The following is a 16618-nucleotide window of genomic DNA, read 5'->3' as shown; positions in this document are numbered from 1 at the left end:
GTTTAGATAGATGTCCCCCAAAAGCTCATGTGTAATACAATGCAAGAAAGTATAGAAGTAAAATTATTTATTTATGAGAGCTTAGACCTAATCAGTGCATTCATCTCCTGCTAGGGATTAACTGGGTGGTCATTGTAAGCAGGTAGGAGGTAGGGGCATTGGGGACTTAATTTTGCAGTATCTATTTTGTTCCTGGAGAGCACAACTCTATCTGCTTCCTGATGACCATGTCCTGAGTTGTCTTCCTTCACCACACACTTCCACCTTGATGGTGCCTTGTTTTGGGCCCAGAGCAATGGAGAGTTGGCTGTCTAGGACAGGCCTCTGAAACCATAAGTCCCAAATAAACTTTTCCTCTTCTAAAATTGTTCTTGTCAGGTCTTTTGGTCATGGGCAAAAGAGCTGACAAAAACATGCCCCAAACTTGTTCTGAAGTTCAGTAGAATCCAGTATAATCTAAATCTCTTATGGGGGAAAGCTAGCCTTGCCATTTATGCTTGGGCATGACAATAAGGTTTTAAATAACCACGATAGAGAGTAGCAGAGAACACTGGATGAACATTAGGATTCATCAAGCCAAGGAGGGTCCGAGGCTCCATATTACAAGAGGTGCTGGGAAAGCAATGTGGGGTTTTGTTGTGGGTTTTTTTTTTTGTGTGTGTGTGTGAGTATGTGTGTGTGTTTTCAATTTTTGAAGTGACGAAGGTTGTAACAGAGCCCTTTAAGACTAAAGTTTTGTCTATTGGCCTGCATTCTTTCAGAGTTTTCTTCCAGCAACACTGAACTATTCCACATGTAAAGACAGCTCAGCTGCAGAAGCTGTAGACACTAAGCCTCTTACTCACATTTACTTAAAAAGATGGAATTGGGGCTTCAAATCAGACTGTAGCCACTTAACACTGATGCTGAACATAAATGAAAAAGCAGTCACTTAGTTGGTTAGGAATTCAGTCAGTGAAGCCAGACTGCCTGGGTTTGAATTCAAGCTCAATCTATTGGGTAGACTTATCTAACACCTATGAGGTGCAGCCTTATTTTTAAAATGGGGTAATAAAATTGTGAAAAGTAAAGATAATGCATGTAAGAGGGCTAGAACAGTATTGGCATCTAAATGAGTTCTCTATGAATTTTATTTATGTTATTTTTGGAGAAAAGTTGCTTGCTATCTTCTCATTTGGACTTAAGAAAAGTGGATGACAGCATCTCCCAGGTGGGAATATTTTATAATGTGGGCCTTAGTTATTGTTAGTGAAAACCTCTCACCGAAATTCAACTTTTAATCTCCGGTATTCAGCTTTTACTTTACCTTGATGATGCAAATGTGTGCCTCATGCACCAGGAGTAGCAGTTTGCTCCCAGGTCTTCCTGCTTAGGGACATCTTCAAAGGCCACACCCACTGTGTAGTCCAAACACTCATCCACCTCCACCTCCCAGTAGTGGCGCCCTCGGACTGGAATTAGATTTCCCATGACAGCAACACACCTGGTTTTAGAAAGTGGAAGCATATCTGATTTGAGGGTGTCCCAAGCCTGACTGTGCAGATGAATGACACCATCTGCTGGTGTCAGTAAGCAGGTGGTCTGTGAATGTGGACGTAGGTGCTTGACACATCACTTGTAAAGCTGTGAAAACTCAGTGGCTGATGCTAAAGGTTGTAAGAGGAACATACACTGTTTGATGATGGGAGAAGAGGAGACAACCCACAGAATAGGTTCTGCTTGCTCTTAAAAATTGGGGCTTTTCTAGTAATAAAGGTTAGATTCATTTGTTCACTAAAAAAGGGATTAAAAACTCAAGAGAATGCAGCAAAGGGAATGATACGCTTGAAGTTCATTGGCCAGCACTTGCTTATGGTACCAAACAAACATGAAGGGGGTCTGAGGTAATCCTATTTAATGGATGACTCCAGGGAGAAGATAAGAATTCAGAGGCTGCCTCAAGAATTGCAAGATAGCAAGCATCCCTCACAAATCCTCAAACTCTACCTCCAAAGTTCCACTGAGATTTATACTGACAAAGGTCAGAGTTATGATATGTTCTATAAAAAGTCAGATCACATCATTATTTCCAAAGGAAAATCTGAGTGAGATCTGGGCCCAGACAGGCCTCTCTCCCAAGTCCAACAACCTCAGCAACAAATGTCTACTGAGCAATGGCTTACTGGATCCTTGATACACTTCTACAAGGTGGGCAAGGTAACCTCCAACTTAATTGTATTTGGTTCTGGGGATCAACCCCAGGGTCTTGTACATGCTAGGCAAGCTCTCTTCCACTGACCTACATTCCCAAACTTTTTCATGTTAGTTTGAGACAAGGTCCCACTATGTTGCTCTTGCACAGCCTGACAGCCTAACTCACATCTCTTGGTGCCATGATCTCAGCCCAGGCCTCAACTGCCCATATCATCTCCTCATCTTCATCCTACCAGGCTCCTACCTTAAACTTGGGTTCTTCCTCCCTTAGCCTTCCAAGTTGCTATTATAGGCATGTGCTACCAACACCGGCTTGAGAGGCCATGTTTAATGGAAACTGAATTAACCTTTGAACTTAACCAATCTGTGTTCTTATTCTCCTATTGCTTTAATGTTTCTATCTCTATTTGCCCTTTTTATGCATTTTTGGGAAGGAGGATGGTATAAATAAGTCACTTCAACATCGAGTACTAAGCTCTGGATGTAGCTAGAGAACTAGATAGCTAACCAGCATCTTTGGTGAAACCCATCACTCAGGTCACATACAGGCTCAATGATGAGCTTTAGGGCCGGCCATTCCATCGCCCAATATCCTATAGGAGTTTTGGTATAAGGTACCACAGTGTAGGAGGAAGCACACTGGACTAATTAGTAGAAGACAATAGTGGTGTTTGTGCTCTTGCACAGTCTAACAGCCTAACTCACATCTCTTGGTGTCATGATCTCAGCCCAGGCCTCAACTGCCCGTATCATCTCCTCATCTCCCTCCACTAGGCTCCTACCTCTTCACTCATTTCTTTCTAGGCTGCATCTGTTTAACATAATCCAGTTCTCCCTGAATAACAGTGTCATTAGGGAATTTCAGTCAATAAAGTACCTGGTAAACTGAGTCTTGCTGGGTAGCGGTTCTCTTGTATGAATTTTCCTTTCACTTCGCACCACTGTAAACCCGTCTTTAGAAATGGTCAACCAGGGATGACAGGTGTTCTTGTTCAGGTGAAAGTAGCTTCCTGTGGAAGAAGGGAATACCTGGACCCAGATGATTCCCCTCCTGGTGCCCCTCCCACCCCCAATCCCCTGAAGCCAGTCATTTTACTCCACAGCATGGTAGGATTAGCTTTGTGTGGGATCCGCTTAAGCCTGCTCTTTGCAGTTGTAGCTATCCTATGAGTTCAGGATGACATTTACCGTGTATGAGGTAGTTCTTGCGTGCTTAGCACAGCCCTAAGCAATTTGCAAGACTCACTTCTTTCAGTCCTCATGATTACTCTTAGAAACAGGTGTTACTAGTTCTATTTTGTAGATGAAGATACTGAGGCACAGATGGTTAGGAAATGGGCTGGCACATGATAGACCTCAGATTTGAACCCCATACTTGATTTTAGAGGCTGTGCTCTTAATTTGTAAGCTGTAAACACCTGCACTTGGATAAGAATGTCCAGCTTTTTTACCAAGAGAAACAAATTGAAGGAATGCCCCCCCTTTGCCATTCCAGAGAGTGAGCCTAGGGGTGCCTTACCACTGAGTACATCCCCCTAGCCCTTTTTAAATTTTATTTTGAGACAGGGTCCCACTAAGTTGCAGAAATTGGCCTCAAATTTCCAATCTTATTGCCTCAGCCTCTATGTAGCTAGAGGTGTGTGCTACAGGTGTGTGCTACGTGCCAAGCCTTGAGGCAATTTATAATGATCCACTTGACAAAGGTTAGCAAAATCAAAGTTTCACTTTGCAGTTAGGGCAGGAGATCATTCATCCCCAAGTCATGATGAAAAGAAAGCTCATCAAAAAGTGGTTCAAAATAGATCTAATTAAAAATTATCAGTATTAAAAACCCCCACTATTTTAGGAACATAGCAACTCATTTGCCATTACTGTCCCTTAGTCAAGCTTTTCTAAGGTCCCATTTTGTCACTTCTAATTGTCTCAGATGAGTTCAAGCATCACCACCAAACTGTTCATGATTATTTCCCACAATCTGATGCTATTGGGAACTTCATTTACTATCTGAGATGACTGGTGGGGGAGCCGTGTTTCTACCTCACAACTAACAATGTGTGGCCCTTATTGGCTGATTTCTGGTCCCAAACATACATACGAACATTTATGTATGAATATATATATATATATATATATATAAAAATGTATACATATGTATGTATATGTGTTTTTTGCTGATTCATATTCATTTTTTAAAATACTTTTTTGTTGTAGATGGACACTATATCTTTATTTGAATATGTTTCTGAGGATTGAACCCAGTGCCTCATCCGTCCTAGGCAAGTGCTCTACCACTGAGCCACAACCCCAGCCCTGATTCATATTTATTTTAGTTTTCCATTAATAGTGTGCATGCTATGGGGCTGGGGATGTGGCTCAAGCGGTAGCGCGCTTGCCTGGCATGCATGCGGCCCGGTTCAATTCTCGGCACCACATACAAAAACAAAGATGTTGTGTCCGCCAAGAACTAAAAAAGAATAAATATTTTAAAAACTCTCTCTCTCTCTCTCTCTCTCTCTCTCTCTCTCTCTCTCTCTCTCTTTAAAAAAAATAGTGTGCATGCTAAAAAATTATTTAAACAAATCAGAGATTACTGAATAATCAAGCTAGCTGTACTTTTGCTCTCCATTCTCTTATTGAAACAGAATTTGGTATTTCAAAATACCAGATTGGCTCAAGAATTTGAAGCACTAGGCAACTGAAGGAAGGCCCAGCACTAGATGAAAGAAAAACCCAAATCGTAATGCTAGCAGTAATCTTTTCCAGCTCTGTGTCCTTAGGTGGCCCTTGAACTTGTTTTTCCCATCTGTGTGGAAGGAATATAAATGGGGGTTAATCGCAAGACCTCTCCTCCTAGCATTGGTAATGAGGACAAAATAACACAATGTGTCTCAGTGAAATATCCTAGTTAAGGAAATGTCCCTGACCCGGAGCCAGGCTCCCTGCTTCTGCTGCTTACCTGTAAATCACCCACTCAGCTGGCTTGGCTGGTTCTGCTCTAAGGTGTGGGGAGACCCGCCTGGCTTCTGTGTACTTTGGCAAATCTCAGAGAGCAGAGCCAGGATAATAGGAGATGTGTGGGTATTTCTAGTGAGGTCTCTGCTAACTCAAGACTTGGATGTGAGATGTGACAGTTCTCTGACAGAATAATGGCAAATGAGAAGGAATATGAGTATCCCCTAGGGCCAAAGAGAAGGCTGGACAACTGACTTGAGCCAGGGAGATGGCTTGGACACAAAGCAGGAACAGGGAGGTAAGCAGAGGCCAGTGACTTTTGGTAATTTCATAAAGACCTGGTCTCTGGCTGGGGATGTGGCTCAAGCGGTAGCGCGCTCGCCTGGCATGCGTGCGGCCTGGGTTCGATCCTCAGCACCACGTACAAACAAAGATGTTGTGTCTGCCGAGAACTAAAAAATAAATATTAAAAAAAAAATTCTCTCTCTCTCTCTCTCCCCTCTCTCACTCTCTCTTTATTAAAAAAAAAAAAAAAAAGACCTGGTCTCAAGAGAGTTATTCAATTTGTATAAGATATATGATGTGCTTGAGCCACCCAGATCCAGTGGGACAAGCCTCTAGTCCAACTTGGGCCTGAAAAAAAAAGCCTTGAGTTCTGGGCTGGGATTGTGGCTCAGTTGCAGAATACTTGCCTAGCATGTGAGGCACTGGGTTCGATTCTCAGCAAAGAAATAAAATAAAGGCATGCTATCCGTCTACCACTACCAAAAAAAAAAAAAAAAGGAAAAACCCTGAGTTCTAATGCTCACTGGGCCACAAAATAGTGTCTTGGGCCTTCAGTCTTTGATCTGTTAAATGAGAACAGAAGGCTTTGATTGTCCATGAGCTCCTTCCAGGCCTGACTTGCCATGTGTTCATATCTACCTGTATTCATCTGTATTTTTTTTAAGTCATAGCAGCACTGAGTGTGCCAAGAAGTGGCCACCTTGGGTCACAGAGTGTGTGGGCCAGGGCACAGACCTGTGGTGTGGACTGTAGCAGGATCACTCCTGGCGCTGGGACCCCCAACATTGAGGGCTCTCACGTAGATGGTATAGCACTGCCTGGGCTGTAGCTGTATCAGGGACTCACAGGTTGGGATGCCCACAACAGACCTGGGCAAAGAAGTAGAGATGCAGTCAGCATGAGGTCAGGGCATCCAGGCCCAAGTGCCACATGTCCCTTTCAAAACAGGGATTTTAAAAACACTCTTGTTTTCACCATCTTTTGACCTGCAGCAGTATAGTCAAAAGTACTGGCTCCTCCTCAGTTGCCCTTAGAAAACCTGTAGTCCACTTTCTTACTTGTGTCTGTTGCTGTTTCCCTTCCAAACTCCTTACCCAAGTCTCCCAAGCACCCAGCACTAGACTTGGTAAATGCAGCATCATGGATCATTCATGTAGTAAAATCCAGCATATCTCCATCTGGCTATTAGGATCATGACCTCTCTGAGGGCAGTGACTGAGTACTATTAACTGCAGTACCATGGTGGGCCCAAAGAAAGTTCTTAGTATGTGTCTATGAACAAATGACTGATCAGAACCAAAGGGTCCCCTGAAGTCCACCTTGATACCCACACTCTTGGAGGAAAGCTGCCCTTTGGGAATAATCCAATTCATTACTATTGTATTATTTGATAATATAAACTCACAATTGCCACTATCTTTATTCCTGTGGTTTTAACCCCATTTCAGGCCAGTGGGCAAGAGAAATCTTCAGAGTTATGCTCATCTACAGATATAACACCCTCACCCATACAGGGCCAGGATGTTCACACCATCTTGGAGAATGCAGCTTCAGGCCAGAGAGGCACCTTTGCTTATTCTTTCAATAGATATTAACTAAGCACCTTAGGTTCTAGATACTGTATAGGGAAGCCTGGGGGAAAACCAAATGCAATGCCTGCCTTCCTAGAGCTTGCAGTCTAGATGGGAAGAAAGGCGTTCCTCAAGCAATTGCTGTGATAACCATGACAAGTCCACAGTGTGCTGTAGAGTATCTGGGGGAGGAAGTTGAGTTCCGAAGAATGACTAGGAAATAACTGGAGAAAAGGGGGATAGAAAAGTCTTCTACATGGAAGGCAAAGCATATGGAAAGGTCACATGGCATGGAGGAGCAAGGAAAGTAAGAGGAACTAAAATATGACCTATGTGACTAGAGCTGAAGAGGGAGGAGGAGCCAGTGTGGGATGAGCTGGAGAGGCAAAGGGTCCAAAGCCTGTGAAGGAGTTTTGCCTTTCCTTCAACAATGGGAGGTCAAAGCTGTATTTGTACTAGGAGAGTAAATACCACCCAGATAACTCAAGCCATTGACAAGCCCTCTGAGTGCCCCATCATTAAAGGTTTGTCCCAGGTGTCTGGTGCTCTGAAGTTATCAGCACAAACTGCAAAGGAAAACTTAAACCACTAGAGTGACCAGAAGCAGTGGACACCCCTACCACCCTGCCTGATTCCTGAGTATCTATAGGAGTAGAAAACCAAGGTTAGCCTTAATGTGGCTATGGACACATAGACTTCACCTAGAAGAGCTAGATGATATAAATGGTCATGTTCCAAGGCCAGCATTTAGCACAGAAGAATCTGCTTCCCTTATGGCTGACTCCAAACTCCACCATTTCTCCAGGGCCAGCTCCATGCACCCCTATGCTTCACAACAGGCTGTCTTGCATGCAGTGGCTAGTGTTGGCCTGCCTAGTGGGTTTGTTCCCTTTCTACAAGGTTCTGGACTCCTGGTTGTAAGACAATGGAACATCTATGTTTCCTCTGCTATACACAGCTGACTTATCAGATCTGTAGACCCTGATGGTCATGGAGTCCAGGCCTCATCTACTTGCGAATGATTTTGCTCTGAAATGCTGGGTGAACATGAGCCTACAGACAACCCTCTACAATAGACAATATTCTTTGTATATTGAACTGCAATACCTGGTCTTTCCTCATTCCCCTCTCACTCTCCTCCCTGAATTCCAGACAAATGGATCTCTTAGTTCCTCTAGCATTTCCAGCTCTCTCCTGCCCTGGGGCCTGTGTCAGGTAGCTCCTGTCCAAGGATGGAGCAGCCAGGTGTCAACTACTCTCCAGCTCAGTCCCTCCCATCTGTCCTGCTCTCAGTTTAAATGTCTACTCTATCCAAAGGTGGTTTCCATATCCACCTCCATTCTCTAATTAATTACATTTCATTTTTCTTCCTAGCACTTGAGTGCTTCAGAGCACTGAGTATTTTACACATGGGTGTTTTCAGGGTTTTTTGTTTGTTTGTTTCTTCAGTTTGACTAACATAGGGCAGGGAGTGGTCTTTCTAGATTCCCAGTGGCTCCCCTCCCCAGGACCTGGTACCACCTAGGCTCTCCATATTTGTTGAATGAATGAATGGGAAACCATACTGGGAATGGGGGGGGGAGTAAACATGAGATTTATCCATTTATTTACTTACTTGCTCATCATTCACTTTCAATAATAGTATTTCAGCTACTTCTCATGAAAACCAAGCAATCTAAAATTAAGATTCCTATGTGTCACAAATTCTGAACTTCTCTCCAGATTCTACACACTTTCTAAGTAGCCCAGCAAATGCCCTTATAACTCACTCAGTTACTCCCAAGGCTTCTGGTGTTTCTGCTTGGGTCAGCTCCACTGTGTATGAGTCCACAGGATTCAGATTCCCAGACTCCCAGCAAATGAATGCAGCCTCTTCACAGCTCCTTATCTCTTTGCTTTTTATAATGGGAGGAGATGGGGCTAAAGGTAGGAGAAAAAAGAGATGAAAAACCATTATGTTCATTTCTAGTCATTTTGTTCAGAGCTGTGGACAAATATCTTAACCACCCTCTTCCTCCCACAGAAAAGATACAATGCAATAAAAAGCACCAAGAAGGGCTTGGGTATGTAGCTCAGTGGTAGAGCACTTGCCTAGCATGCATGAGACGCTGGGATCCATCCTCAGCAACACACACACACACTCACACACCACAGCACCAGGGAATCCCTGTTGATATTCTTGGAGCAGAGGATATCCTAATGCTCAAATGTCAGTGTGGCCAAGTATAACATTTTTTGAGATCAACCATAAGAAAATGTATCTGCTGTGTCAGGCACATAGATTTGGTGTATTAAATAAAACCACACACATATAAGAATCACACAGCCCTTTCTGCCATTTCAAATGAAAACATGAGCCCTATTACCTGTAGAAACCTGTGCCCTGGTGTACCCTGAAATAAAAACCCTGCTATAGAAAATAAGTGGTCCTCATTACCTGTCATGTATATTGCACGCTCGCTGGAAGGACTGGGGCCAGCTCTGTTCTGAGCAATGACCCAAAATTCATACTGGGTATTTGGTTCAAGGTTTGCCACTGAGCAATATGTTTCTTTGACGGTCACTGTAAACTCTGGGGGGGAAAAAAAGAATTCAACCTTTAATAGGCCAAGTGGCTCCAAGTTCATTATGCTGAATTCCACTGTAGTAGATTATAAAACTGGCTGCAAATTACACCCATCCTTATATGGATGGCTCTCTGCAATGTGACTTTGTTGTTCCTCCTTTTAAGAGGTTCTTTCTTGCTATTATTTAAAACTGGACTTACCTATTTGACTTGCTTCTGGGACTTGCTTTCAATGATAAGGCAATGACAAATATGATATAAACAGAGGCTTGGGAAGTGCTAGTGCACAGGGGCTGCTAGGAATGCTTCCACTACATGGGAACAAGTCCAAGCCCGTCTCTTGGAGGTTGTGAGACAACATGGAACAGCCCTAGCACCCAAGCCATTGCAGCCATCCCCGGTGAGGCACTAGATTAGTGAGGTCACCCTAGACAATCCAGTCCTACTCAAGGTGGCTCAGACCAGAGTTGTCCAGTCAACCCATAGAGTTATAGGAAATCATAAATGTTTTTTTATTTGAAGCCACTAGGTTGCAGGGTAAGGGGGTGTATTATTATGTAGCAAAAATGAAATGATAACAACTCCATTCCTCCTCAGAAACCTGCAAGGCAGTGATAACTCAAATCCACCATTTGATACCAATTCCTTTATGACAGCAGGGTCCATTTAAAAGACCTTCAAAAAATTTCCACGACATAGCCCCCACACAATGGCCTCTGCAAGTCGGCAGAGGGTGCTAGCATGGTTAGTTTGTAGCAAAAGCTGTGATTATTCAGGTTTGACTTCCTTTGAACTTGTGATCCTCCCTCTGCGTCCAGAGCCGGTGGGATTACAGGTGTGCAGGTTTGACTTCTTGATCCCCATCCTCCCTTTTCCTTTCCCTTAAAGTTCTCTTGTTCATATGATCCACCCTCCTCCTCTCTCATCATCACATAAACTTACTCAAGAATTTCACTTCCTTCCTGGTCCCTGGATAGAAACATCATCCTCACCTTCTGGAATTCAGAGCTCTCCACTTGCATGGCCTGGTATGGTAGGCAGGGAGCCTTAAGACCTGTTCTCACCCTGGTTCTGCCAAACTCCCTGGGTCCACACAGACAGCTCATTTCTCTCTGGGTCTCAGTCAGGCCCCAGCTTGCCTTTCTGCCATACTCTGGGCATTCCCAGATGCTCTACATTCAGACTCCTCTCTTCTTCACCATCCCAGCTGCCAAGAAGGCAGTGTCTGGTCCTCTGAGAGGCCTGAACCATTCCCATGGATGTGAGCATATTCCTGGTAGAGCCTCACCTGCTTGGTCCTTTCCAAGTGAGCTGTCTTGCACTGGCCGGTAGGATAGCTGATAGCTCTCCACAGTGTCATCAGAGTATAAGCTCCAGCACACCCGGACCGAGGAACCTGTAGCTGAGTTGGGGGCCTGTGGATTTATCACTGGAGCAGAAGGAGCTAGAAAAGAAAAAAATAGAACAACAGCAACAAATGAGGAGGATTAGGTGGTATGAGATGGGAGGGGCCCCTTTTATAGGATCATTGATTAGCAATCCCCCAATGAATCATGATCTTTGGGAGCCCAAAGTGGAAAAGAATGGAGACACAATGCCTTCCAGCCATGAGCCTGCAAGAACAACCAGGGTACCCATTTTGGATAATGCAGATGAGTTTGGGGGGCAGGGGTCAGTGATAGGGTCTCAGGTTGGGGTACAGTTTGTATATCCTCAGGTTGTGGGTCCTCTGGCTCTTCCATGGCATCTGAAAAGACAGGACAGCCAGCCCTGGAGTGAACAGAGAGAAAGACTTTAGCTGAGTTGCTCTGCTTTTCCTGAGGTAGGGGTCCAATGGCCATTTCCCATATGGCAATCAGAGAAGATTGGAGTGGCTATATTGTACTTTTCAGAATAAATTTCTTCAGAGTCTAGTCTTCTCTGTATGTTAATCCTTCTTCCACCTCCATCCCAACATACTCACAACACAAATGAGAAGAAAACCAAGTAATGCTTTTTCTCTGCTCTTCTTCCATGCCAGCACCTCCCTTTACCCCAGTCTTTTAAGAATGCCCTTAGTTTCAAAACTTTAAAAAATATATTTTAATTGTTAATAGACCTTTATATATATATATATATATATATATATATATATATATATTTATATATATTTATATATATATATATATATATATATATAGAGAGAGAGAGAGAGAGAGAGAGAGAGAGAGAGTGTGTGTGAGTGAATTGTGGGTGGACACAATACCTTTATTTTTAATGTGGTGCTGAGGATCGAACCCAGTGCCTCATGCATGCTAGGCAAGCACTCTACCACTGAGCCACAACCCCAGCCCCTAGACCTTTATTTTATTTATTTCTATGTGGTTCTGAGAATCAAACCCAGTGCTTCACCCATGCCAAGCAAGTGCCCTACCGCTGAGGCCCAGCCCAGCCCCGGTACAGTTAATCTTAAAGGAGCTTATCTAGCTCATCCTTTCCTTCCTGTCCAGAAACTCAGACCACAAAGTGACAAGGGTAAGGAGGGAGACAGAGAACCTACATTCCAAGAGGACAAAGTCCAGGGTCCCAGAAGATGCCCTTCTCTACACTGTCAAGAAAGCCCAACCAAGAGATGCAGTGTAAGAGGAGGGATGATTTGGGAGCTTTCAATCACCCAGGATGCACCAGCTGCAAGCAGGAGGGGAGTCATCTCCTTGGGATCCAAACACTGAGGAAAGTGTCAATGCCTCTCAAGTGCTAACTCGTACCTTTGTGGCTTTCCATCCAAATGACTAGGCCTGATTCTTTGGGTAGCACCCATCCTTAGACAAGAGAAAGAACCATCCAATGAACATCATAAATCAGTGAAATCTTCTCTTGACCCAGTAATTCTAAGAATGACCCCAAGATTTGTGGTTAAAGATACTCATCACAGTATGCTTTATAATGGCAAAACCTAGAAACATTCTAGTCCCCAACAATTGAGCATTAAGTAAAAAAGATTAAGGTACATAGCCATTAAAATGATGATGAGGAAGAATCTATCAATGTGCAAAAATACCCATCATAATTAATTTACTAAAAAACCCCAGCAGATTACAGAACAAAGTCATTTTATTTTTATAAAAAATCTGCAAATAAAACCCTAAAATGATATATACAACATTGTTTGCAATGTTGTTGGTGGTGAGAAAGGGACGGTGTGAAGTTAAAAAAAAAAAAAAAAAAGCTCAGTTCTAGTATTATCCTTAGAAATAAATATTACAATAATATTTTTTGAGAGCTACTTGGCACCATGTAATGTGTTGTCTGTGCATTACCTCACTTAATTTTCACCATAGTCTTATAATCATGATGATGTTCATTTTACAGGTGAAGAAACCAAGATGACTCAGAGAGGTTAGGTAAATTGTCCAGAGTTACACAGCTAGGTTGGGATTCTCACCAGCTCCATAGAATTCCAAAGTTTATTTTTTAGCTACTCTGCTAAAAACAGCTGCTCAGGAGCAACATAAACACAACATTTAAGGAAACTAAATTCAGACTTCTCACTTTGTCTAAATTAAGCAGAAAAGCAGGTGTTTAGAAAGTTAGGCAGACTTTACACAGAAAATATTTCAAGGTTGCCTAGAGCCAGATGTTGGCACCTTGGATAGATTAGCCTCTCTTCTCATACTTACATGCCATAAATCAGAGTAGTAAGTTGGGGGGGAAAAATACTTATTTCTAAATCTTCGACTTTGTAGACATCAAAGTTTCTCACTCAAAGGTCAAGGAGTCTTTAGGGTTTTCTCCAATAAGATTAGGTTATATCTACAAAACAGACAATTTACTTTTTCCTTTCCCGTGTAGATACTTTTATTAATTTTTCTTGTCCAATTGTTCTGTCTAGGACTTCTAGTACTATATTAAATAGACTATTGAGACTGGGCATCATTGCCGTGTTCCACCTCAGAGACAAAGGCTTTCTGTTTTTCATTTTTAAGTATGAAGTTAGCTGTGGGCTTGTCATAAGTGGCCTTTATTATATTGTGGCACATTCCTAATTTGTTGACCGTTTTATCACAAAAGAGTAAAATGTCAAATATTTTCTTTTCATCTTCTGACATGATCCTGTGATATTTATCCTTCATTCTGTTAATGTGGTCTATCACATTTATTGATTTGCATATGTTGAACCGTTCTTGCATCTCAGAGATAAACCCAGTTGATCATGGGTTTATCTTTCTTTTCTTTTATTTTCCCTCCTTCTCTTTCTTTCTTTCTTTTGTTTCTTTCTTTCTTTCTTCCACCAGGTATTGAACCCAGGGGCACTTAACCTCTGAGCCATATCCCCAGTCCTTTTTACATTTTTATTTTGAGACTGGATCTCACTAAGTTGCTTACAGTCTCACTAAGTTGTTGAGGCTGACTTTGAACTCACTATCCTCACAGGCATGCACCACCAAGCCCAGCATATAATCCTTTAAATGTACTGTTTAATTCAATTTGCTATAATTTTGCTGAAAATCTTTTTTATCTGTGTTCATCAGAGATAGAGATGTGTGATTATTTTCCCCCTTATAGTGCCTTTGGGTTTGGTAAGAGGGTAACGCTGGCCTCATAAATGAATTTCAAAGTGTTTCTCCCTCTTCAATTTTTTGGAAGAGTTTGAGAATGATTGACATTGATTCTTCTTTAAAATTTGACACTGAAGCCCTCTGGTCATGAGCTTTTCTTCATTGGGAGGTTTTGATTACTGATCTAATCTCCTTACTTGTTAGTATTCTGTTCAGATTTTCTACTTTTTTGGCAGTACTGAGGATTGAACCCAGGGCCTCATGTTTGCTAAGCAGGCACTTCTACCACAGAGCTATAGACCTGTCTCCAGATTTTCTATCTCTTCATGATTTAGTGTTGGCAGTTTTTATGTTTCAAAGAATTTATCCATTTCTTCTAGGTTACTCAATTTACTGGTGTAGAAATCTTCATAGTATTCTTTTATAACTTGTTGCATTTCTGGCCTCGGTTGTAATGTCTCCTCTTTTATTTCTAATTGTATTTATTGGCATTATCTCTCTTTTTAGTCAACTTTGTGTATCTATTCAACTAAGAAACTCTTTCATTAATTTTTTCTATTGCTTTTCTACTTTCTGTTCCATTAATTTTGGCTCTGGTACTTATTATTTCTTTCTTCTGTTACATTTGGAGTAGATTGTTCTTTTTCTAGTTCTTTAAGGATTAAAAGATAGGCCATTTATTTGAGATTCTTTTTTTTTAAATACTTTTTTAGTTGTCAATGGACCTTTATTTTATTTATTGATATGTGGTGCTGTCAACCCCAGTGCCTCACACATGCTAGGCAAGCACTCTGCCACTGAGCCCCAGCCTCAGCCCTCTTCTTCTTTTTTAATGCAGGTACTTACTGCTGTAAATTTCCTTTATACTACTGCTTTTGCATCCCATGAGTTATGGTATGCTGTGTTTCATTTTCATTTGTTTCATATTTTTTAAATGTCCTTTTTGGTTTCTTCTTTGACCTATTGGTTGTTTAGATGTGTGTTGTTTAATTTCCACATATTTGTGAGTATACACAGGCAAAAAGAATTAATTTTCACCCTTACATTATACTGTACTTAAAAATAAACTCAACATGTATTAAAGACTTGACTATAAGACCCCAAGCTATAAACTCCTCAAAGAAAACATAAGGGGAAAATTTCTTGACATTGGTCTTGAAATGAATTCTTGGCAAAGGGGCTGGGGTTGTGGCTCAGTAGTAGAGTGCTTGCCTAGCATATGTGAAACACTGGGTTTGAGTCTCACACCACATAAATAAAGGTACTTTAGTAACTAATAAAATATTTTTTTAAAAAATCTGTTTTTTTTTTTTTTAAAGCACAGGTAAGGGGCTGGGATTGTAGCTTAGTGGTAGAGCTCTTGCTTGCACATGTGAGGTACTGGGTTCGATCCTCAGCACCACATAAAAATAAATAAATAAATAAATAAATAAATAAATAAATAAATAAATAAATAAAATGAAGGTATGTTTAAAAACCCACAGGCAATAAAGAAAAAAAATAGACAAATGTCCGACTACACAGCAAAGGAAACAATCAACACAGTGAAATGACATTCTACAGAATGGGATAAACTATTTGCACAGTATTTATCTGATAAAAGACTAATAATCTCCTACAACTCAATAGCAAGCAAGCAAACAAACAAAAATAAGCCAGATGAGGTGATGCACACCTGTAATCCCAATGATTTAGGAGGCTGAGGCAGAAGGATTGCAAGTTCGAGGCCAGCCTGGGCAACTTAGTAAGACCCTGTCTCAAAACAAAACAAAAAAAATTTTAAAGGACTGGAGATATAGCTCAGAGATAGAACATTCCTGGGTTTAATCCCTAGTACTGTATTAAACAAACAAACAATCAAACTCCAAATAACTACATTTAAAACGAGCAAAGGAAATGGATAGACATTTCTCCAAAGACATACAAATGGCCACCAAGTATACAAAGAAGGTGTTTAACATCCTTAATCATTAGGGAAAAGCTGATCAAAACCACAGTGACACATCAATCACCTCATTCCTGCTAAGATGGCTATTTTCACAATACAGAACACAAAATATAACAAGTATTGGCAAGGAGACAGAGTATTATTGTTATTATATTATTATTTATTTTTTGATATTAGAGATTGAACCCAGAGGCACTTTACCATTGAGCCATTTCCTCAGCCCTTTTTATTTTTTGTTTTGAGACAAGGTCTGGCTAATTTGCTTATGGCTTTGCTAAGTTGCCCAGTCTGCCCTCAAATTTGGGATCCTGCCTCAGCCTCTCAAGTTGCTGAGATTACAGGTATGTGTCACTATGTCCAGCAAATTGGAACCCTTATACACTGTTGGTGGGAATTCAAATTAGTGCAGCCATTGTTAAAAAAAAAAAAAACACAGTATATTAGTTCTACAAAAAACTAAAAATAGAACTGCCTATGCCTGTAGTCCCAGCTATTTGAGAAGCTAAGACAGGAGGATCACTTGAATCCAGGAGTTTAAGATCAGCCTTGGCAACAGAGTTAAACC

The 16618-nt window shown here is 41.5% G+C and overlaps 1 protein-coding gene across 7 annotated transcripts in view; it reads right to left on the bottom strand.

Moving 5' to 3' along the window:
* Fsd2 (fibronectin type III and SPRY domain containing 2) overlaps nucleotides 1–16618 on the bottom strand; it is a 40787-nt gene that overhangs the window by 2285 nt on the left and 21884 nt on the right. For all 7 annotated transcript variants that reach the window (XM_077799742.1, XM_026388124.2, XM_077799740.1 and 4 more), the window contains 6 exons: nucleotides 10856–11011; nucleotides 9439–9573; nucleotides 8771–8921; nucleotides 6166–6299; nucleotides 3071–3203; nucleotides 1307–1483 (listed from right to left, as the gene is read on the bottom strand). In XM_077799742.1, the coding sequence (XP_077655868.1) occupies nucleotides 1307–1483; nucleotides 3071–3203; nucleotides 6166–6299; nucleotides 8771–8921; nucleotides 9439–9573; nucleotides 10856–11011 (886 nt within the window). The remainder of the gene's footprint in view (nucleotides 1–1306; nucleotides 1484–3070; nucleotides 3204–6165; nucleotides 6300–8770; nucleotides 8922–9438; nucleotides 9574–10855; nucleotides 11012–16618) is intronic.

Source organism: Urocitellus parryii, chromosome 6, assembly GCF_045843805.1.
Source record: "Urocitellus parryii isolate mUroPar1 chromosome 6, mUroPar1.hap1, whole genome shotgun sequence".
NCBI lineage: Eukaryota > Metazoa > Chordata > Mammalia > Rodentia > Sciuridae > Urocitellus > Urocitellus parryii.
This window is presented reverse-complemented; position numbering and strand designations above follow the sequence as displayed.